This window comes from Pleurodeles waltl, chromosome 11 (assembly GCF_031143425.1).
Source record: "Pleurodeles waltl isolate 20211129_DDA chromosome 11, aPleWal1.hap1.20221129, whole genome shotgun sequence".
NCBI lineage: Eukaryota > Metazoa > Chordata > Amphibia > Caudata > Salamandridae > Pleurodeles > Pleurodeles waltl.
In genome coordinates, this window is record NC_090450.1 from 906,729,070 (window position 1) to 906,753,893 (window position 24,824).

Below are 24,824 nucleotides of genomic sequence, written 5' to 3' on the forward strand. Positions count from 1 at the left end.
CGATGGCACAATCATAGGGTCGATTCTGGAGGTAATGTATCAGCTCCCTTCTTGTTGAAGACGACTTCATAATCCTTCTATCGCTCTGGAATGTCTGAGAAGTTTGAGCCTCGGGTCACCATCAAACAGGACAGAGGTTGTTCTTTGAGCAGTCCTTTCTTTGGGAACAGTGACTTGCACAAAATTGGCCTGTGAAATGATTACTGACCTTAGCACAATTAATCTGAGGGTTATGTTTCATCAGCCAATTAGTTCCCAAAATCACAGTAAAAGCAGGAGCTGCATAAGATCAATATTACCATTGGCAAGAGTCCAGTTTCAGTGGACAGCCCCAAAAAAGTAGTTTCCCACTTCACCTTTCCTAATGTTAAAGAGGTGCCCCCTACTCCGAAGATTTCTCATGTGCCACAATGGCACCCTCGCCTACAGATCGCATACAAGCACCCTTGTCTTCAGACTTCTAAGACCACACCCTAGTTTCTACAATGCCATCCCCAAATTCATCACGCCTCTCACCTTTGACTTCGAACACTACATTTTCCTCTGAGACCTCAACTTTCACCTCAAAGACCACAATGACGCCAACACTGCCAACTTCCTTAAAAACATAAACAACATTGGGCTCACCCAACTAGTCACCAACCCCACAAAGTACACAGGACACACACTCGACCCCATCTTCATGGCCAGCAACAGAGTCAGGAATAGCCACGTCACCCAGCTCACCTGGACAGAACACAACGTCATCCACTTCACCTTCACAGGATCCCCAGGCACCACCATCAAGCCCCACAGCACTCCACATTACTGCTGCAACAAAGTATCTGAGAGCCAGTGGACTGACGCCCTCTACACATCCCACCCTGACACTTCAATCAACCTTGGACAGGCTGTCAAGAACTTCTCCGCCTGGATCACCGATTCCGTCGACAGAATAGACCCTGTCAAATCCACCAAACCCAAGCAATCCACCAAGCAGGCCACCTGGTACTCCATGGAACTGAGTCGCAAAACACTACTGCAAGCGACTAGAAAAGGAAGGAGACAAAAAGGAGCGCCTTTACCTACCGCATCTAAGACAGTGCTAACCATACCAAAGAAGTCTTCAGCATCGTCAGAGAGTTCTCCTAGCCCACGGCCACCAAGAGCATCATCCCTCCTTCTCAAGAAATCTGTCATACCCTTGCAGACTTCCTCCACAACAAGATCTCCACAATCTACAAAACACAGAACCCCAAACCACCGCTGTATCACCCTCAGCCACGTCACATCTGCTGAGGCAAACCCTGAACCCCTGCTCACCACCTGGGACCAGCTCACCACACAAGACACTGCTGCCATCATGAAATCCGTCCACTCTGGAGCTTCCTCGGACCACATATTCAATCTCGGGACCAAGCAATCACAAGGGGCTCACCACCATCTTCAATGCATTCATCACCTCAGCCATATTCCCCAAAGACCGGAAACAAGCAGAAGTCAAACCCCTTGTCACAGAACCCTCTGAGACTTCACTGAACTCAAGAAGTACCTGCCTATCCGTCTACTCTCTACTCTCCTTCCTCGGCAAAGTCACTGAGGGGTCATCAACCACCAACTCACTATTACCTGGAGAACAACAATCTTCCGAACCCCTCCCAATCTGGATTCCGCTCCAGCCACAGCACCAAAACCACCCTGCTTGCTGCCAATGATGGCATCAGACCCGTCCTGGACCAGGGACAAATAGAGGCCTCGATCCTCCTAGACCTCTCAGCAGCGTTTGACACCGTATCCCACCACACCCTCATCAAGAGGCTTAATCACATTGGAATTCAAAAAGACGCCCTCAAATGGATCGCCTCTTTCCTCACCGGAAGAACCATGAGAATTTGCATTCCACTGTTCATCTCAGAACCTAAGAACATCACCTGTGGAGTTCCCCAAGGATCATCTCTCAATCCCACACTGTTCAACACCTACATGACCCCCCTGGCCAACGCCGTGAAAACCCACGGACTACACATATCCATGCAGACTACACCCATCTCATTCTCTTGCTATCAGAAAACCCCTCCACATCAAAGGCCAGCTTCTACAGTCACATGACAAGCATCCCCGGCAGGATGAAGCACAGCTTTCTAAAACTTAACACAGAAAGAACAGAAGTACTGATCTTCGGGAACAACACCTTTCCATGAAAAAACGTATTGTGACCTTCTGAAGTACAACCCTCTCCAACACCCACAGGCCAACTCCGCAAGCTCAGCATTATCTTGGACAACAAACTCACCATGAAGAGCTAGATCAATGCAGTTTCCTCAGTCTTTGCATGCTCCATAAGATCTTCAGATGGCTCCCCATCAACACCAGATGAATGGTCATTCAAGCCCATATCACCAGCCGGCTGGACCATGGAAACTCACTTTACAAAGGGATCTCCAAGCACCTACTGAAGAGACTGCAGACCATACAGAATGCAGTGGCCAGACTTCTCATCAACCTCCCCAAGCGGACCTACATCACCCCCCATCTCAGGAGCCTCCACTGGCTCCCCATTCCAAAGAGATGTCAAAGATGTTGATCCACACCTACAAAGCCCTCCACAATCAAGACCAGCTTACATCACACAATGCATGAACTTCCACCACTCCCCTGACTCATGCGCTTCACCTCCCTCTCCCTCGCACACACCCTTCTGCATCTACCAAAGCAACAGTGGAGGATGCTCCTTATCCCACGGCGCTGCAAAGGCCTGGAACAACATTCCCATGGACCTCAGGACCTCAGCTTCTCTTCAGGAATTCAGGAAAGGACTCAAGACCTTGTTGTTCAACTGAACCCCCTGGAAGCAGATAGCTTGCAGGACATGGATACCCTCACAAGTGATTAGTCGTGCTTTTAGAATCCTGATTAATTAATCCTGATTGATACTGCCTTCTTGTCACAGGGAATCATCTTAGTCTGTTGAAATGTGATATCCATGAAGCAACAAGAGGCCCTACAATGAAGTAAAGTCCACAACTTTACAGGCTCTGATGGAGCCATTAGTTCTACCTTCACACATTAATGAGTTTTGGAAGAGGCAAACCCCTTATTTACACTAGGGTTTTACCTGGGTTTGTCACTCACGGTTGAGACAAAGAGTTTACCAGGTTTTTTGGGCTGGTACATAGGAATTACCTGGCTTCCCCACAATAGAGACATAATTCTTTTTGTGTTCAGTCTCTCATCAGAGGTCGGAGGCCTTCTCATATTACACGTCTGCATGGGTTTGTTCCCAGATGTCTGAGGAGGAGAAGTAGGACTAGAATCTTAGGACTTAGTCTGAAAAAATGGAGGCGTTACTCTAAACGATGCCATTTCTGTTGTGAATAAATCTGCAATACTAAATCAATCAAGTAATTCAGAGAATCAGGGCAATTTACCACTGGTGCGAGGGAATCTTTTGTTTCTTCACGACCATAATAGATGGCAGCAGATGCTGCCTCGTCCGTCGAGGCAACCTCCGTCAACAGTTGTTTAAAAAACAGATACATGAAACACATATTTAGGGCGTTGTTTGATGTTTACTAACCCTTCATGAGTATCCAGCTTGGTTTCTCTCTTACCAAGTGTGGCCATGAAATTTTTCTTTAACGCGGTAGCCCATGCCAACGCTTCTTTTGAGAGATACGATAGCATAAACAGGACTTAGCTTGATCAGATATAAATACTTGTGGGAGAACTAGAAAAGAAAATAAGTTACTTACCTGCAACTGCAGTTCTCCAGTATTGGTATCTTTCATAGTTTCACATGCTTGAATCATTCTCCGTTGTCGAGATGGGAGTCCCGGGTAACTTAATAAGTTATAGTTCACGTTTGGTACTTTTTAAAAAAAGAACATGGATAGGCTATTGAACTGACCTTTTCATTTCCATTATAGCCCATGATAGTAATATATACTGCTTTTTTAAGTTACCGGGGACTCCCATCTCAACGACGGGGAATTATTCAAACATATGAATCTATGAAAGATTCAATACTGGAGAATGGACGTTACATTAGGCCAGAAATGTATGAAGATCACTTGAATACTTCTTAAGGAAGGCACAACTGTATTAGTGCTAAATCCTGAACTCCTAAAACTACTTCCTATAAAGCTCAACAAATTTAGATTTATGGAAACTGTGGAAGAAGTAGGAGTGGTAATGGTACCACTGGTCAGGGAGCTTAGGGTGGCTCTTGGTGCCATACTGTGTAATACAGTCTAACAAAGATGCCCTTTCTTGACTGGCCATCTTTAATTCATCTTGGATTTTACTAGTAGCTTGCACCACTGGCTGAGGTGGATTCACCTCCTACTGCATGAGAACAACTAAGATGGTGCGTGGCAAACTTTCAGAACTCAGGGCCTCATTTTGACCCTGGCGGGCGGCGGGAGCCGCCCGCCTGGTGGGAACCGCCAAATGGCCGCTCCGCGGTCAGAAGACCGCGGATGCCATTCTGGCTTTCCCGCTGGGCCGGCGGGCGACCGCCAAAAGAGCGCCCGCCGGCCCAGCGGGAAAGGCCCTGCAACAAGGAAGCCGGCTCCGAATGGAGCCGGCAGAGTTGCAGGGGTGCGACGGGTGCAGTTGCACCCGTCGCGATTTTCACTGTCTGCAAAGCAGACAGTGAAAATCTTTATGGGGCCCTGTTAGGGGGCCCCAGCACTGCCCATGCCAGTGGCATGGGCAGTGCAGGGGCCCCCAGGGGCCCCACGTCACCCGTTCCCGCCATCCTGTTTCTGGCAGTGTAAACCACCAGAAACAGGCTGTCTGGAAGGGGGTCGGAATCCCCATGGCGGCGCTGCGGAGGATTCACCGGGCCAGGGGAAAACCGCCGGGAAACCGCCGGATCCCCTTTTCTGACCGCGGCTTTACCGCCGCGGTCAGAATGGCCCTGGAAGCACCGCCAGCCTGTTGGCGGTGCTTCCGTGTCCCTCCACCCTGGCAGTCCATGACCGCCAGGGTTGGAATGAGGGCCTCAGACTGTTTGTGATTGCTCGGGAGTGGTGGGAATCCGCCTCCCTTACTAAGACAATACATTCTCAGAGGGAGGAAAAATACCCCTGGAGATAATTCTACCATGGGGAAAAGACGAGTCGGGGGGAGAGCGAGAGATAGAAAAGGTCCAGATGGTAATGGTGCTCAACACTTCACAAAGAGTTGCTAGACCTTTGGGTTTCTACACCAAAAAGCACACAATACATTAGAAGCAGGTCTTTAACCGGCCTGTTCAAGCTACAGCTGAGACTTAATATGGTGCTTACCGGGATGAAGTTAAGGATAGCTCTGTAACTAGTGCCCCGACTACCAGTTTACAGCCAGGAAATGAAAGGGTGCATCGGTCTCCATAGATGTCTCGGTAACAGAATATCCACAGTGGAGGAACGCCAAATGTTAAATCACAAGGACCTGCAGGAGACCACAGGGAGCAGGAAAACTGTTATAGCCCTGCCTCCCTGAAGAAAACTACAGAGGGAACCGTTGAAGGAGAAAAATACAAAAAACATGATGGAACTCCAAAACGGCATGAACTGGGTCAAAGGTGGATAAAGCTCAGCAACCTCTGTTGTGAAGTACAGTACTCCATCCTTGCCGTCCTTTCAACTGACACTGTCGCTCATAGCCCAGAAGTGAAACTAACAGCTGACACTTCAGACCTGAGCTTTGCAGACATAGCCATAAAGGGTCTTCCCAATTTTCATCTATCCGTTCTCCAGAGCTTCCAAATCTGTGTATGTTTATGCCACTTTTGTAACCGGTTAGGTCCTTTGGAAAACAATGTCCTAACTGACCGGGAATACAATTCTTTAGGCCTGAACGCTGGAGAACCAGAGTCTGGGACTGATTCCTGACACTACCGACCTTGTTAAGTTTTCAGAACTCATAATAAAGGATAATGGACAGGGCACAAATGCTATTGAACACCAAGCCCTGCAGACCACTGCTTGACCTTTAGGTCTATATCACCTGGTTGGTAAAATATAATATTTTGAAACAGTAATGGTAATATAACAAAGGGCCTTAACAGCTTCAGCTGAGACAGTGTAGTAGAGATAGTGTATATAAAATTCTAATTAATCTCTGGGGATAATGAATCCAGTCGAAATATAGGTAAGGTGCAATCGATCATGGTCATGTATCCTAGATGGGGTTTACATGCCAAAGGTAGTAGGGATCATCAATTCTGCTAATCGTCTACAATATTCACAAGAAACGTTTAGTGAGGAGCAAAAGTCCCTGAGGTTAGCAATAAAACAAATAGCACCTCACCTTCACTATAGGCTGTACCTTTCGGAAGATGTACATGATACATATTATTATCATGGTGAAGCTGAATAACAAGGCTACTGGCCATGGCAGGACTCTGATGACATCATTAATCATGCGACCTGAGGTCAAGTGCTTGCGCCAGAAAAACTGAGAGAATTACTGTCATTATATCCTAGCTGTAAGTGGGTGTCAATTTTTAATGCTAGCAAAATGATCAGGAAAACCCAACATTAGACAATTTAATACAGCTTACTCCAAAAAGCTTCTAAAAAGTGATACAAATGTGTTTTTTTTTTTACAAAACTCATTCATCGCCTAAAACAGCATTACTTTGGATTCCAAACTCTTACTAAATGGCACTGAAACATTCACACATTTAACACCCAATTTGTTACTAATTTGTCCTTGAAATACAACTTGTTAACCAGGGAGATGCTGAACACTGTTCATTTCCAGGCACAACAATGGGACTCTGTTTAGCGAGCAATGCACAACCACCTTTATTATTATTATTATTATTATTATTAACACTCATTTATAGAGCGCAAGGTTCACCTCAAAGGTATCATGGCGCTGACAAACTACACGTAACATATGGAACAAAGCAAAAACCTGGTTTCCTAAAATCCCCCGGCCCTTCTACAACTTAGGGAAGAGCTAGGTTTTTATATCCCTCCTGAAACTGTACAAATTTCCATCCTTCCTGAGGAAGAGCGGGAGTTTATTCCACAGGTGATCAGCCTTCACCTGGAAAGACCTTCCACCGGACCTCACCTTCTTGAAACTTGGTACACATACCAAATTTGCCGATGCAGACCATAGCTGCCTCTGAGGCCTATATCAACAGAACTTCTTCTTTAAAAGTGTTGGACCCGTCCCATTTACGGCTTTACAGACTATGCACGTTGCTTTAAAAACTATTCTTTATTTGACTGGTAACCAGTGCAGCTCTCTTAAGGCACTTGAAGCTGAGTCATACCTGGATTTGTTGAGTGCATGCTTCTCTTCCATTCTTTGGACCCCGGCCAGTCTTTTCAGTAAATCTTCAGGGACACCCAACAGAAATGCCTACCCACACACAGCGGCACTGACAAGCAACAGCATCACAGGCTCCTCCTGATGTAGGGTCACTGTTGAGAGGCTGTACGTATCAAGTACGACTGCCTGATGTCACATGCTCTTCGTGCAGTATGGTCACTGTTCAGATAACATGGGCATCACAGGTGGTAATGTGGTTCACTGATCATACTTTCGCTGTTGCCATGCTGTATATGGATGGCCATGTGGCGTCACAGGCTTTCCCTGTTCTAGGGTCACGTTCAGTATGCTTTGCTTAATTTGCGCAAGGTCTTGCAACCGTTCAGTACTACCTCCATCTCTTTACCTCTACTGACACAAGCTGTTCATATACCACGAATAATCCTATGCTATGCAGATTTATAAAGCGTAGCTACCCAAAGGTTTTCCAGTGCTAGGTGAGCTAACGCGTGCAGTAGCGAACTGCAGCTGAAAATAGGCTAGTGGGGATACAGCCAGGCTTTAAGCATTTTTATAAAAACGTAACTTGTTCCTTTCAGTTCTCAGATCAGTGGGCATTGAGTTCCAAAGCATTAGGGTCAGATATGAAAAAAGGCCTGCCTCCCCACCTAGCTTTCTGAACTCTTGGAACCTTTAGAAGTTGTGAATCTGAGGATCTTAAAGTCCTTGAGGGAGTGTACGGTACCAAACAGTCTATGATCAGCGAGGGCCCTTTAAGTTCTATTCCTCTGTGAACCAAGCAAAGTGCCTTGAACTTCATTTTCTCTTTAACAGGAAGCCAGTGCAAGGAGGCCAGCACATTTTTGGGAGAGGAATGTTTGGGCAGTTTAAGGATCAACCTGGCTGCCACATTTGGGTCAGCTAAAGTCTCTTGATGATGTATTTGAGTGAACCCAAATACAGGACGTTTCTGTGGTCTAAATGGGAAAGAATCAGTGCTTGGACCACTACTGTTCTAGAATCAGTGGGTAGGAAATCAAAGATTTTCTGCAGGGTTCTAATTATACCAAAATAGGATGCAGCAAGTTTTTTTGCTTGATCCTCCATGGATAGTGCACAGTTCAACCATACACCCAAACTCTTTATGGAGGATGAGGGGGTTGGTGGTGGTCCCAAACTCTTTGCCCATCTAATAGAGGTTTGGAGAACTGACTTATTTCCTAAAATCATCACTTCTCTTTTATCACCATGGAGTTTAAGTGAGCGGTTCGCCATCCACCAAGCGACTTTCTCTAAACGTGGGGCCAGTCTTTGCTGATATGGGCCATTCTCTGGGGAAAGGGAGGTGACAAGTTGGGTGTTGTCTGTATAGGAGACAACTGACGCCCCAAATTCTTTGACCATATCTGCCAAGGGGCTTAAGTAAATGTTCAAAGTGTAGGGCTCAAAGAAGAGCCCAGCGGGACCCCACGTTTTAAAGAAAAGACATCCAAAAAGCCAGGGGGTTCGCAAATTTGATAGACCTATGTTTCTGGAAAGAGGAGAGCCAACTCAAGGCTTTTTGATATTTTAACAGATATGCCCTTGCCCTGCTGTCTGAAGAGCAGAGCAGGGATTTCCATCTTTGAATTACATTTCACATACTTACAGATTTTAAGCACAGAGATGCTAAGTGATTTGCCCAAAATCACATGGTTTTCAATTAAGTACCGATGCTGGGATTATAGCACAGGTACCAAGAGTCCAAAGTCAGTAGCACAGCAAATTAGGCTACTTATGTCTACTCCATATCCCTGTCATAAACATTTTGTTTATTGCTGTGTCAACAGCAGCAAACCGAGGAACAATGACTTTCAGAAACTTCAATCAATTTTCTGAACAAAATAAGAGTTGAAGTAGTCTGAAGGAGGGCTTGTAGATTTATTTAAATGAGGGAATAGGCACGGCTCTGCATCATGCAAGTTGCTGATTGTTGCATTCTGCAGTCAGGTTCATTGCACCTGTTCACTGCTTGCACCGTTCACATTCAGTGGGTAATACGGCTGTTAGATGTTATTTCACATCACCAGGATGTGCTAATATGAAGAAGAGCATGCCATAATGAGTGGGGGAAACGCCTGTGGTATCTCCACTAGACAGTGAGGCAGGCAGCCTCTAGCACTGGTAGAGCCCTGGAGTACATTATGTAGTTATCTACAAACCTGGAAAAAACATAAGTATTGTTCTGAAGTCCACAAAGAGCGACACAGGCTTTTTTTTAAATTCCTCGTTTGAATAATCTGTGCGTCGTCAGTGAACAAGAGCCGCCTTCCCATGGGCCAGTGATTTGTGATGGAGCACTTCCAATTAAGCTCACAGTTACCACCTGACTCCATTTCCCCCTCTACAGCATGCCTTCAACCAATCACTCAGTGAGTGCAGTCTGAGTTCACATCAACTAAACCAACTGGACTACAAATTGCAATGTTTTGTGCCAGGAAGGCCCAGGACTGGATTGCGGTGTCCCAGGTGACACAAGGTGATCTAATACCTGCAGCCATAATATGTGAGCATCTGTAAGGATGCCATGTGTCATATTTATTTGTACACTACAGAGCACTGCAACAAGAAATGCTGTACACAGCAACATAATTTGGCACACTGGATCTCTTAGCGGTCTTGCATGGGTACACAGAGAATGAGGTTGGATGTGGTGAATGGTGAACAATATAGGAAATTACATATATCCATCAGATAAGCATCTCTGCATCTTTACAGTAATAGGTTAGTGTGTAAGATTATTTTTACAAGACAGCAACAGAACAATGCACATAGGACCTCATAGCAATTTTGCAAGGGTACACAGAGGTGGGGTTGGATATGGTGAACAATATAGGAAAATACAGATATCTATCATATATGCCTATCTACGTTCTTCCAGTGATACAGTAGTGCGTACAATGATTTCTGCAAAATCAGGTTTACCTTGAGAACAGTTTTAAATGATACAGGCAGCAGGAGCGAGTCAGTTTCAGCTGGAAGAGAGTTGAGGTTTAGTGTCTGAAGTATGTGAATGGAGACGTGAGATACTGCGTATGGAGATTTGGTTGTAGGGAGGAGGTTTCTGTTGGTTGCGTGTAGGTTGTGAGTAGGCACTCACCGCCTCAAGATTGAAGAGCGGTACTCATGGAAGGAGGCAATTATGGCTTTGAAGATCAGGATCAGTAGCTTGTACAGAGTTCTGCTCTTAGCTAACAAGCAGCTGGCGTGGTGGTGATAGTGTGGGGTCAGTGTGTGTTTGGGGAGATTCTTGAGGGTTCTAGTAGTAACATGTAGACCTTTGCCAAGAGGGCTAAAAGTATAAAGGGAGTTACCTATAGTAGAGAGTTACTGTAGTCAAATTTGCTAAAGACATGGCTAGGTGAGTGTTTCCTCTCCGTTCCAATGCTCTTATTGTCTGAACTTATTGAGTAGTTTCCTCACAATGAATTTCTAAAGCAACACTGCTCGTAATAAAGGTGACCAACGACACAATACAGAGCGAATTTGGGGCCAGATGTAGAAAAAATCTGAATTGTGACCCGCAAATTGCGAGTCTCAATTCAGAATGTTGGATGGTGTCCTTGACACCATCTGCGATCCGCAGGGGGGTCGCAAAGGCCCACCTCATTAATATTAATGAGGTGGGTCGCAATTTGCATCGCGATGTGCTTTTTGTACGTCGCAAACAACAACATTTGCTGTTTGCGACGTGCAAAAACCTTTGTACATCTGGCGCCAAATTCTTTCCTTTGCCCAAAATCCAACTAAAAAAAGCTAAAGAACTGTATGTTCTGTGCAGGTGGCTCAGTCTATGCCCACCTGGACAGAGTATTCCTCAAAAATACTTTGAGCAGGGTGCTACATATTAACGCCATCATACAGCTGATTTAAGAGAAAATTTTCAGTTATAAAACATGATAGCGGCCCACCCTTGGTACTAGAAATGTTGACACATGCGCACAAGGACTGAAATCAATCACAGCACCACATCCTAGTCTACAACATGGAAAAGCTGTGCACGCTCGCTCTTCTGAGATCACATGGTCGGAGTATCAGTAATGTCCAATCCCTACATACCTGAGTGTAACACCTTGATCTTTTCTTCTGCCTCTCCCAGACGGGCACCCAAAGTGATTTGTGCTTCCTGTAGTCCCCTGTGAAGCAAGAACAGTAAGGTGGTTTTAGGCCTTTGCCACGTTTTGAGTTTTGAACTTGCACTCAACCAAGAGCCGATTGTCACAGTATTTTTGAATGATCCTTTAAGCATCTAGACCTGCACCATAACCATCATTCGCATCACTTTATTATATCAAAATGCTTCAAAAAGCACACATACATAAATAACTACAGTCAACACACAGACAGAATTCAGGAAAAGGCCTAGATGAAGAGGTGAGTCCTGAAGATCACCCTGAGTTGACAAATACTCAAGATGTCCTAAACCTTTGACATAAAGGACTGGCAAACTCTTGGCACAACAAATGAGAAAAACACATGGCCTTTGAGTGTAAGCTGATCGTTAACATGAGGAGTAGCACCTGGCCTTCGAGGGCCAGATGGTGTCTGACAGGAGCGACAGGTAAACTCTTGGCACAGCAAACGAGAAACCCTGTCTGCCCTTCGAGTGCCAGCTGATAAACCCTTGAGAAGGTGAGCAGACAATGCCTTGGAGAGTAAATTGTAAAACAGTCATGTGACTACGTTTCGTCTTGCTCTGGGCTACAGTATCAAAACACCCATGCTCAGACTCACGCAACTTAGGACATGCATATGAGTAATCAGCACATGGCAAGTATCAGACATCCAACACTTTCAGGTGTCATACATGAAGCACTCTCATAGTACATACTTAAAGAATCACCTTATTTCTGTATTGACGGTTGATGTAAAACATTAAACATATGGCCTCCTAGCTTCCAGAGCACAAACAAATGTCATCATTCCACAACTGCAACAAGACCTTTCTCCTACAATGATTTCTCTCAGTCTATACATGTAATGCCTCTTCTTGGGACAACTGGCTCCTGTGGTGCAGTATCAACCCTTAGTTAATACCCTGATTATTGGGTTCCAGGCATTGAGTTATGTGGATTTAAAAAGAGCAAACGCTACCCTACTACAAGCCGTCCTGGAGCTGAGCCATGTTTCGAGGTCAAACCAGGGTTAAAAGGTAGATGTCATATTGAAAGAGGAAGCCTGTTCCAGTACTTTGCAGCCAGGACTAAGAAGGAACCAGGAATAGGTCCTGCATGACACAAATGGGAATACTGGCTTGTAGAAGACTGGCAAGGCGAAACGTAAGGGAGGGTTGATAAAAGGAGAGTTTCCTGATGAGATAATCAGGAGACAAGGAAAGGAAAGCTTTGTCAGAGAAACAAAGAGCTTTAAACATGACTTGTTTTTTCATGGGGAACGAATGTGTGGCTCTGCACATTTTCAGGTAAGAGGATTCAATCTGGTAGACTGAGAACAAACTGAGCAGCATCCTTCTGGGCAACCTAAAGACGACTGGTCTGATGTTGTGTTGTGCCCATGGAGAGGGCATTCCCATAGACCAAATTCAAGGTGATGAAGACCTGAATAATGTTCTTCCAGGCAAAAAAAAGGGGGGGGGGCCAGGCAAAGACTCTTCATAATATTTCAAGGGTGGCAAAGCAAACAGCTGAGACTGGATTGATTTCAGTGGTCATAGCTTGTGAGCAAAAAGTTCTCAAATATTTCTGACTGATTTAAAAATGACAGGGTTATCATCCAGGTTTTCTGGCTAACAGGTGGAAAACCAGATATTGGAGGCTTTGCTGAAGAAGATGACCTCAGTTTTATTCCTGTTTAATTTTTAACAGTTCAAGGACATGTAGCTGGCAATGTCCATGTGGTATCTAGCTGATGTCTGGGAGAGAATGTGGAACTACTATGTGCTGTGGTGGTTCTAAAATGCAAGAGAGCAGGACAGCAGTAGTTAGACTGATTGGCTGGAGGAGGTCTTTACTGTAACCATTTCTGAAGTATAAATAAATTCATATTTGACCTCTCATCGACTTGTATTTATTGAACTCGGACTTCACATTGGCGATGAGTGGAAAAGAGCCTGTACCTCAACAGCTTGAGAACTTGTGGTGTGGTATCTCACAATACTCGTGCTCATTGTTGATGCACTGTTTAGGACCTGAGGGCAGGAGGTATTTGAGCATTTACCAGAATTATCTGATGACGATGCAACAAACTTAAATGAATTTAAAGTTTGTATAAAGAAATTGAACATTGATTATATTTCTAAGGTGAGTACCATTTTGGAACACTATTATTTTGGGAAGAGAATGCAAAGGGTAGATGACGGGGGCGGCTCCTTTGCAATGGCAAAGGAGCATCGCCCCACTGGCTCAGAGTCAGCAACTGAAAAATAAAACAATATTTGAATATCATTTTATTTTTCAGCTGCTGGCTCTGAGCCAGCATGTGCAGGGAGGGGAGGGGCTGGCCATGGGAGGGAAGAGGAGGGCTGAAGTGAGTGCATCTAAGTGCGCATGTCAGTTTGGCATGTGCACTTAGGTTTCCCCAACAAACAGCACAGACTCCCATGCAGGGCCTGAGCGGCATAACAAGCCGCTCAGACCAATCCTGACGCTGCTCTCATGCCAGGATTGCATGGGGAGCTTGTGCTGGTGACCCAGGGACTCCTGGGACACCAACACGATCGGGAGAGGAGGAAGGTGGCGGCGGAGAGGTGTGTTTTTTTATTTACTTTTTATTTTTTTGCCCCGCCCCCCCACTTGAGATTGAGATTTGTGGCGACCGCCACCCGTAGATTAATCAGTTAAAGAGTGTATAACTTCTCTGCATAAACTGGATTCTATGTGCAACTTTGGAGTATGATCTGAAGAGCATCCTCGTGATCACTTTATGCTAGGTTGTTGGATTCAGAACACTAAGGATTTTATGAAGTCAGTCATTGTTTGTTTGGTCACATGACTGTTTTTTGGCTCGATTTCTGTAAAGAAAAAAGTCTCACAGGCTACTTGTAAAGGTAGGTGGATTCCTTGCTTATTATCGCCTCTCACTTCTTCATAAAAGGAGACAGCAATTAAGAATGTACATAAACATTCGCCACTGACATCTACTGTGATCTGCAGTACCAACTAAGGCTTCCATCCACCAGAACTCAAAATATGTGCGCTATTAAACTGGGTAATACCAAAGCCTTTTATTTAAAGCATTCAGAAACGGCCAAGTGCTGTATGAAGCGCTATGTAAAAAATAGTTACTTTTTAATATGATGTACTAAAATGGCGTACAAGAAAGATATAATTTACAGGTAAAATAAATAGTATATTTGGCAGTAATTATATCACTAATAAAGTACACATTTTAGTACGCCTGTAACATTACAAAAATCATGTCTTGGAAGTCAGCAAAAAACAATGTATTCAGAAAGGAAGGCTGTAAACAATGATTTACTGTCCTTCATTTCTAAGGTCGTGAGTCTGCTTGGTTGGGATTTTCATATATATTTTAAACATGATTGAATACAAGAGCATCACTGTTTGCAGGTCAGACTCCCACTGCTTCCTGAGCTCCACTAGGGAGAATCTCACATGCTTGGTCCTGGTTTGGAAAAAGCTCGAGCGCTAAAAAGTTTCCTACAAATTCAAACAGTGGGAGCCTCGTGCAGTAATTGTAACAACAAAAACAACAGTGATTAATTTGTTCATATACTGAATAAATATATGATCATTAGGTATTTCTATATTAAGCAATTATATAACTCTTATTACTCTGCTCATCTTTCACACACATTGCTGCTCTACAGACAGGACACTGGTTGTGAAATCGGACTCGTGTACTTCTGACCCGCAAGTGGGACAGCTGGCTATTTCTACACCATGACCCTTTATGTGACTGGGGGCTCTGCTCATAAATTGGGAAATGTTCATGGCAGTAATCGGGCAATAGCACATCTGGAAAAAGTCAGCCACAATCTATTAAAAAAGGGATGAAAATAACGAAGAACAGAGAAATACAGGGGCAGAGAGTGCTGGTGGTGGGGCCTTCATATGCAGCACCCGGCATTCAACAGCGCCGGCTGCAGGCCTCTGGGCACAACTTGGGGTCCCTGGCAGTGCTTTTAAAGTGCAGGTACTATCCGGTACTGAGTACCTGCACTCCTTTAATTTGAGAGAGTGAGTACCTGCACTTTTCAGCACTGCTGAAAGACATTTAATGGGAGAGTACCGGCAGGAGCAAACAGGTACTGGTACTCTGAATATTAAGTACCTGAACTTTTATTTTTTATTTTTCGATTTAAAGAACTGGGGTTGACACTTATTCTTTTACAATTTAAGTACTGCCTGAGCAAGAAATTCAAATTGGATTTGTCACCAAAAAAAAAAAAAATCAAAAGCGTGTACACTACTCACGTACTTTTCTTGTTCTGCTGCGGCATGTCTCTGCGGCAGGGTTTCTGCTAAAAGTGCTTTGCTGTTAATGGTGGTGACGCGGGCCTCCTCTGACACTGTGATCCCAGCTGGAGACGTTCCCTCTCTCTGCTCTGTAGGTGTAAAAATTCACATGAACAGCACGACCGGAAGAAAACCAACGGCGTCTTCCAACGCTAAGCATCAGTCGCCAGGGTGAAAAATCGATTTTCAGAAGTTATGGAAGAGAGTTAATACTTTCTGCAGGTTTCACCACCAGCGGCGTTAGAAAATCACAGCTGGACGTGAAATTTCAAGTTCAGCCCAAAGTCGCCGAAAGTGGTAGCTTGGAGCCTGAGACGCAGCTGTTAGCAGCCTCCTTCAAAGCCTTGTCTGACAACAAGGGTCTGCAATGTTTGCAAAATACTGTGGGGTCTGAGCTTCTTAGGAGACAAAGAATGGTCTTTTAATACTTATTATCTGCCAACGCATAAACAATGCCCATTATTTATAGGAATAATTACAAACATTCCTTCTTTCATAACGGGCTCATGAGAAACAATGATTCTGAGGTAAGTAGGCATTTTGTAAATGGTTTTGCTGTTGTGTGCATGGATGTGCGTAAGCAGAAGGTTTTCCAGATTCATGAACACAAATATAAGCAGAAAGCATGTAGGAGAAGTTAACACTTGGCTGTTAAAGAGCACAAGGCCTTCAATGACTTTTTAGATGAGGTTTATTCTTCTTTTCTACACTTTCTGGTCCAATGCTTGATGTTACATTTTCCAATAGTTTAAGGGAGCCACCATATGTTTCGCCCTGTGTGATCAGCAACTTATTTTGGCGTGAATTTCTAGAGATTGAAAACATAAGCTGTAAAAAACAGAGGGAACATTTTGCTCTCATTTGATTGTCTTTCATTAGTTAAAATCTCAGCCTTCTGTTTATTTTGGTTGACAAAATGATGTTCTCTGATGCTTCGGGGTAAGTTAGCAATAAAGATGCCAATGTAAGATAGGGAACATAGTCATAACCTAAGTATTGATGTTTGCTTCAAAGTATAACCCACCAAGTGAAGGTCGATGTCTCACTTCAGTCATCGATGACACGTTCTATTCCTGAGCATAAGCATTATCCTCCTTCCATTTAACTGGTATGACAAATTCACCATATAGCAATGATCTGTAAGTGAGAAGCCCAGCACTGGAATCTCAATGGTCATGATGACATGTAGTGACAATGTATTTTTTTCACATTCTTGGCCTTGTCGGTTGGCCACAGTTTAGGTTTCACCCTACAATGATGAAGGAATCTCACTGTGGCATCCCCAGTGAGCTTTATACAGTTTACACATTTTTAGAATTAGTTTTGTATTATTTCGCGACAAAGTGTGCTAATATAAAATACAGGTCAGATGACGGATTCCCAAGTTGTACTACCTGCACAACTTTATGTCCCTTTCATGACTACAGCAATCTCTTCGATATCCTCATTAAACAAGATTATCCTCTGAGTCCAATGAACAATATTTTATAGATGTCCCGCTGTTCTAAGAAAAATTAAATCTTTTTCTTCACAGGTTTAGTGATACTGCTACTTTTAACATCAGGCATCAGGGAATCTGTGCAGGGAACAACACGTTTCTACCTTTTAAGTATTATTTGAAGAGGAAATTGCAGTTAAAGCTGGGAATTAATTAGTAAATATGTCCCAGATATAGCAAATAGGTCAGTAATAAGTAAATATGTCCCAGATATAGTTAATAAATCAGTAATTAGTAAATATGTCCCAGATACAGTAAATAAATCAGTAATTAGTAAATATGTCCCAGATATAGTAAATATGTAAGTAATTCGTAAACATGTCCTCGAGGCTCTCAATAGTACGCAGTTCGTTCTGATCTGTCTTACACATTACAGAATGCAAATCAACAATGCACCATTCTGGGCTGAACAAACAATTTTTCGGGTCTTGCTTTCTTTCTTATATAACTCAATTTACTGTTGCTTAGATTCATGTGCATGCTTCAGGTGTTTCTCCGTTTCTTGATGAACAGGGGATGTGAAGGAAGATGTTGCCCTGGTGAAGGGCCACAACTATGGACTATGAAGAAGACCGACATACCTTTGATGCTCAGGAGGAGCTCTGAGTGCTTCCGCCAGTGCTTGCTAAGTTCTTTGACGGTCTTGTTCTCAGGATCAATGCACTGGAGCTGCTGCAACCTGTTCTCTAAACCTCGGGCGGCTTCTAGCAGAGGAACGGGGTCTGTAGGGGAAACAAATCCAGTTCTCATTTATTCTGACAGGCTGTTCCAAAAGGATGTCCTTACAATGCAGGGGCAGCCTGCAGACCTTGAACGTGTTTGCTAATATTAGGCGAACATCTTACACCTGCAACAAGCATTATCAAGGGCCCACTTGCAAGTTATGTCAGCAAGTGACCAGTCTGTGACAGCATGGGTGGCAAGAAAGCTTTAGATCCAGTAACCACTAGTAACTGGAACTGCACTTTCACAAGGGGAAAAGCTAGTTGTACTGTTTCACCACAACCAGAAAAGAGTTAAGAGGGCTTAAAACAGCAAACTTTGTTGTTTGTGTAATCAATCAAAAGAAGAATTCAGATGCCCATTGCTATTTCACAAAAGCTATCTCTCTTCATCATAATTGATATTTGTGCAAACAAGCGTTGCCTTAGATTTCTGACAGTTATGAAAATATATTTCACTGTCATGAGAAGTGAACTATTGACGTAGGCATGCCATGTTCCATGTTACCACTGAAAATGTTATAATTCGTGTTTAAAAAAATATGTGCATTTAATTATGGATTGATGTCTTAATGCTCAGTTGCTATTACGTTCCAGAATTACTTTAAAACATAGTTTGCATCTGAATACACAAGACACAACACCATGCTGCCCCTTAGTTGGAAAAAATTAAAATCAAGAACTGTAATTAAATATTAGCATAAGGGGAAAAACCACATAAGAAAAAATATGAAGAACAAGTCAATACATTTTGACAGAGGATTGCCAAAGAGCTTTAACTAAAGTAGAATTTAAGTGTCACATTGAAGACTTAAAATTGTATGAAAATAATACAGAATGTCAAGAATACATTAAGAAAATCAGAATTACAGGAACTCCAGCTGGAGGAATCATTCACGCCAACTAGTTTATTTAACAACACAAAGGTCGCAGTGTGTACAATATGATTTGTTTCCCTGTCTCGACAAGCAATTCAAACATTCGACTGAGCAAAATAGAATTCCAAATCTGATAGCCTTTCAATCTCTTGAAAATATAAGAAGTTTAACAGTATCTGCTTCATGTAAAATAAACACAACATCATCTAAAATACATTTACAGCAACGTATTCAAGATCTGGATGGGATCATTTTGAAGTAATCTTGAACACAATGTTGAACTGAAATTAATGAAAATATTTCTTTCCGCGCCAACTATAACACAATGAATGATCCTGCACGATGATTAGAAGCACTGTAAAAGTGGGAATATATATTATCCACTATCAGTACAAAAACCGGTAATTCATGACAGCCATAGTTTACATCCTACATTTTAGAAAAATATTACAGGTAAGTATGCAAAAGTGGCATGCACTTAGGTATATGCAATCTGGGGTCGGCTTCACAGTGCAATAAGCGTCTGGATGGCCTTCAAGCCTGGTTTTGAAGATTCAGTTGCTGACAGGAGCTTTCTGACAATGCCCTATCAGTAATGTGTTTAGGTCTATCCCTCTCCTAGGCCAATGCCTCACATTCATTGAGTTGTGAGTGCATGTTTGCTGGTATTTGTTGTGCGGAAGGAGATGCACACTCCCTATAAAAACAGAAAGGCAGCACGGATGTGCTCCTGGTGCGCACAGGGCAAGCCCGCCTACGCCCGTCCGCGTCCGGCCGGTGTCCAGCGCCAGCCTCGCTGCCCAATCCATCTCTCACATTAATTGAAGTGCTGCCTACTCTGCAGAGGAGCTATTGAGACTGAGATCTTCCTGGCCACGTGAAAGCAGGCGACATGTTGATTGAGATGCACTGCATGAGGTTTGCGGTGAGTGCGGTACCCATTTGTTGTGGGTGAAGCATGCAGTGGCAAGGTCAGGACGTGAGCCAGCAATGTAGGTCCCCCAGGGACGGGGGGGGGGTGTGTTGGGGGGGGGGGGAGGTTCAGGCGGAGCATGCTCTTCTATTCGGGCAACCTTGCTGAACGTCAGATCCCTACACAAAAAGGTGATAAATAGCTTTGATTACTGAGTGAGGATGAGAGTGATCTATTATTTTAACAGAGACCTGGACAAGCAATACTTCAACTCCTGATATTGCTTTATCGCTTCCAGCCAATTCTTTGATTGCCCCAGTGGACAGAGTGGGCAGTAGAGGTGGTGGTCTAGCCACTGTGTTCAGAAATTCTTTTCAACTCGCTACCTTTTCACTTCCCAACCTTTAAGGCGCAGAGACCTTAGGGTTCTGTATTTGTACCTCGCTGAAATCTTTGGTGGGAGGGGTTCTGGTTTACCGGCCCTGGGCTTCCCAGGTGATTTTCTTAACACCTTGGATGATGCAACTGCTAGCTACTTAGTTTAGTACTTACACTTCATTCTCCTGGGTGACTTAAATCTTCATATCAATAGCGCCACAGGGGCTCAAACAAGTGCCTTACTTGAAAAACGTACATTTTTCGAACTAAAACAATTTGTAAACTGCCCCACCCATCAGGCAGGCCATATTCTGCATCTTATTTTCTCGAATGGAGATGTGGAAGTCCAAAACGTTCTGCCCAATCTCTGGTCTGATTACTACCTTGTTTATTTCAAAAGGAGAGACCAGTCCCAGTGGAGAAGTGTGGCTCAATGGTTAGAGGCAGACCCTGAAGCAGAGCTCTGGCTCAAGACCAGGGTTCAAGTCCCGCTTCGGCAGGTCTTGGGCTCAATTCCCCTTGACCAGATAATTCTCGCCTCGGTGCCTAATCTAATTCATGGGTCCCACTCTGCAACTCTGGGCAATAGCTTGCTTAATCTCCACAACGGCCCCAACAGCGCTTGGATGCCTGGCTTCACCCTGGGGGTGCTCAGGAGTGGGCGCCTCACAGGGAAAAGCCAGGAGGGGTTCCATAGCGGTATGAGTACAGCGCCTTGAGACCCTAACGGGTGAGTAGTGCGCTATACAAGTGCTAATTTACATTTACAAGTATTATTGAGGCTGGGTGAAGGCTTAAGTACTGGAGATGGGATCTCTGCTAGCGATACGCTGCCAGCACGGAGTGGGGATATTGAGGGGGACCCTCTAGCCGCCAGCCAGTCGCTTGTAGGAATGGCAAATGAAGTGGCTCCACAAAGGGGCTGTGGACAATTGAGACGGTTGCCGTCGTTCATCCCCTGAACTAGCTGCTATGAGAAAACGGTGTCAAATCCAGGAATGGCACTGGAGGGGTGACTACCATTTGGAGGACAAGTAGAATTATAGGCAGAAATTAAAGCAGTACCACAGATTAATAATACGGTCAGTTACTACATTCAAACACTGTTGATTGATCAGCCTATTACCACACTGCCACACTATGCCAAGATCTATCAAATTCTTTCGAGGACAAGATTACTAGAATTGTGCCTAACTTGGACCTGAACTCGACTCCTAGCAACATAGAGATTACCACAATTAATATTAGTAGTCTGGTGGAGGAAAATCTCAGGGAATCACAGATCTCTATGGCGAAATCCAGACAAGCTATTCTGACTTGTAAGTAGGGTTGACAAGATGATCTCAGTCCCCTGCGGATCTTGCCGGCTCTGGTCAAGCTGATCAACCCCACTTTTAACCGCTTGTTCAATCTATTGATCCAATCAGTCAAGCTTCCGCTTTGTTGGCTAGGTTAATTCCTCTGCCAAAAAAGTCATCTGTGATCGAACACAGTTGGCTAATTTTACGCCTAACTCTCTCCTTCCTGCTGTAGCCAAGATACTTGAAAAATTAATCAACTCTCAGCTTTCTGGCTACCTGGACTAGCACTCTCTATTGCATGTGTCGCAATCTGGTTTAAGACCTCACCATAGCACGGAAACAGCACTGGCAGAAGTAATGGACCCAATCAAGATGGTGCCTATATGCACGTGGCACACATACTTATACAACCAAATCACCCACTACATCTCCCTCCACCTCAACCAGCAAATCGCATCGCACACACACATGAACGTAATAAGTCACACACACAACTCAATGCACAACATGACAGGTATCGATCCCCTTGCTATGTGCACACATGGACACCGTTGACAAGTGTAATTGCCCCTCCACTTTGGTGACTGCACACATTTGGCAATGAATACTGGCACCATAATGACAGCTGTGTATGTGTGCGATATGTGTTGTGTACCAGTGTGTCTCCTGTGTCTGACCCACTTGTGTCCCCCACATATGTATGCCACATACATTTTCAAAAAGTACTGTGACATGTATATGTCTGCAGTGCTCCCAAGCTCATGTGCATTGACCCCCCTAGGTACACAGCCAATGCAGGTTCCATACCTTCATGTCCAGTGTCAGGGGGGTTCTTTTTTTCTCTGGGGGTATAGTGACAGCAGTGAAGGAGGGGCCTGTCCAGTCAAAAACGGGAGTGGAATCGAGAGAAAAGGTGGGTTTTTTTTAACCCTTTTTCCCACTATCCACCAAGTCAGACTGCCACCTTTTGCTTGGCGGTAAGGCACATCCAAATCTGCTCAGCGATAAGTGTGGCTGGAGCCCCACCCTCAGCCACTCTTTCCTCTGGCACCGTCGTGGGGTTTGGGAATCTTTGGCAATGTCAGTGGGACTCAGGTGGGTTAAAGTCTATGGGACCGCCAACATCTAAATAGGGCCGTCGGACCACCATCAAAAGATTGGCGGCAGACCCGTTACCGCCAACATCTAAATCAGGTGCTTAGTTTGGCTGCACTTGTCGGTGGTGGCTTTTGACACGGTATCTCACACTATTTTGCCTCAACACCTAGAGGACATTTGTGTTGTTGTTGGTCCATTCTCGGTGTGCCTGGTCCCCTCTTTGAAGAACTGCAGTCAAGCAGTTTGGATGGTACCTCACTTGTCGCATTTAAAAACACTGAGATTTTGTGTGCCCCAATGCTCGGCTTTGAGCCCCACACTTTGTAATGTGTACCTGGCTCCCCTGGCTCCATTAGTCAAATCTTTTGGAGTCAGGATTGTATCATAGGCTGATGACACACAACTCCTTCTCTCTATCGACAAGGACTCCCCAGAAGCACAGGCAGTCTTTAAGGATTGCCTGGCAGTTGTGTTTAAAAGGGTGTGGGCCTGTAACCTACATTGCAACACAGGAAATACAGAAATCCTGTTGTTCGGGTCCCCTCCTCCAAGGATTACTGGTCAGAGTGGGCTGAAACTCACCCTCCCTCCCTACCTTTGCCTGTAATTTAGGGGGTCAAGATTGACTCCAATTCATCTATGCATGCTCAGATCACAGCTATTGTCAGCTCATACCTTGTGCTACTTCATTCACTGAAATAAAATGTGCGGCTGCTTCCTACGCTGGCTCAAAAAGGGGTGATTCATGTGGTAATTACGTCACACACTGATTATGCCAACATTCTGTACATAGGTCTTCCAGACTACCTGCTTAAACAATTGAAAGTTGTGCAAAATGCAGCAGCTAGGCTTCTCCAAGGTGTTCCTCGACAGGAGTCTATATCCCTTCATCTGAAGCTACTGCACTGGCTGCCAGTGAATAAGAGAATTCAATTCAAGGCTCCAGTTATGGTTCACAGAGCTTACTATGACTTGGGCCCTCGCTACCCTCTGTGAAATTACAACATTACTCACCAATTAGACCACTGCACTCATCTTTTGCAGCTTTTTTTACAAGTTCCAAAGATTAGACACAGAAAGTGGGGTGAGGCATTGCTTACTATCTTAAATCTCGCATCTGGACCCATCTTCTAATCCATTTGCATAGGATTAGATCTGAAATCCTTTATAGAAAAGGAGTGAAGACCTGGCTTTTCTACCTGGCTTTCTGAGAGGTGCACCCTGTGGTCCGAGTATTTTGTGGCACTATTACTAGAGCTGGGACACTCTTTCTAAGTAGCCGATGTCCTTTACAGATTGCCTGATTTGATGGGCAACACTGAAGCACTAAACAAAACCACTTAAGCACTTCTTAGATCGGAAGGCATTCCTATTGCCTAGCAGAGGATTGTATCTAAGGCAGTCAGTGATGGGCAGTACTTTACGCCATGTACAGTTCATTAGTGTTGTACTACTTTTTTGAAGACTCTAAAGCGCTTTAGAGTTGATCGAGTAGTTACGGCCTCCTACAACACTGGTACTGATCATGTGAGAAGGGTGTTGAGTGATTTGAATTATCTATCAGTGTTGTGTTTTTCTGTCATGATTGAGGCTCAGGGATTGTGCTCAAGCCTTACTGTGAGAGCATGTAGTAGGATCTTACAGATAGTAAGCAAAGGGAATGTGGGGGATAGACTTGCATGTTGAGTATACGAGCTAATTGGGTTGTAGTCTGAGCATTACTCACTTAAGACCTGATTTTTTGAAATACCATGTCTTTTTTGCTTATCTGAATTCTAGATGGCCTTGGTGGTCTTTTCAACTTGAAGACTATTTGAGAGTTGTCAACATAGTTGAAGCAGAGGAGCTTGAATAAGCATACAATACCGAGAAGAGGTGAAGTGCACAGTAATCAAGAGAGGGTGAGTTAAACCCTGTTGAATAACTACCTGACTGTTGTAAGGTGAACAGCTGGTCGGAAGCAGCATGACAAGTAGGGTTCTGTCATGAACGTACAATTTTATTCAGTTTAGACCTGTGCCCCATATCTCTCTGTCATGGTTTTTGGAATAGTAGTTAATGTCTACAGTGTCAGATGCTGAGGACAAGTCAAGAAGGAGTAGCATCAATGGAGATCATGGAAATATCCCAAATGGAGACTAGTGCTTCTTCCAGGTCTAAATATTGTCTATCGGACTATACTGTAATTTGTTCAGTATAGCTTGAGATCTGGGAGAAAGCTGCCTTTTCATTGAATTTATCTAGGAATGGGCCATTAATAATTTGGTCTACAGCTTGCTGGTCAACCTAGTCAAGTCCCTGCTTT

The 24,824-nt window shown here is 44.2% G+C and overlaps 1 protein-coding gene across 4 annotated transcripts in view; it reads right to left on the bottom strand.

The window, feature by feature from the left end:
* The window catches only part of CUX2 (cut like homeobox 2), a 661,979-nt gene that overhangs the window by 125,611 nt on the left and 511,544 nt on the right, over positions 1–24,824 (bottom strand). For all 4 annotated transcript variants that reach the window (XM_069214853.1, XM_069214854.1, XM_069214855.1 and 1 more), the window contains 3 exons: positions 17,811–17,951; positions 15,694–15,820; positions 11,353–11,429 (listed from right to left, as the gene is read on the bottom strand). In XM_069214853.1, the coding sequence (XP_069070954.1) occupies positions 11,353–11,429; positions 15,694–15,820; positions 17,811–17,951 (345 nt within the window). The remainder of the gene's footprint in view (positions 1–11,352; positions 11,430–15,693; positions 15,821–17,810; positions 17,952–24,824) is intronic.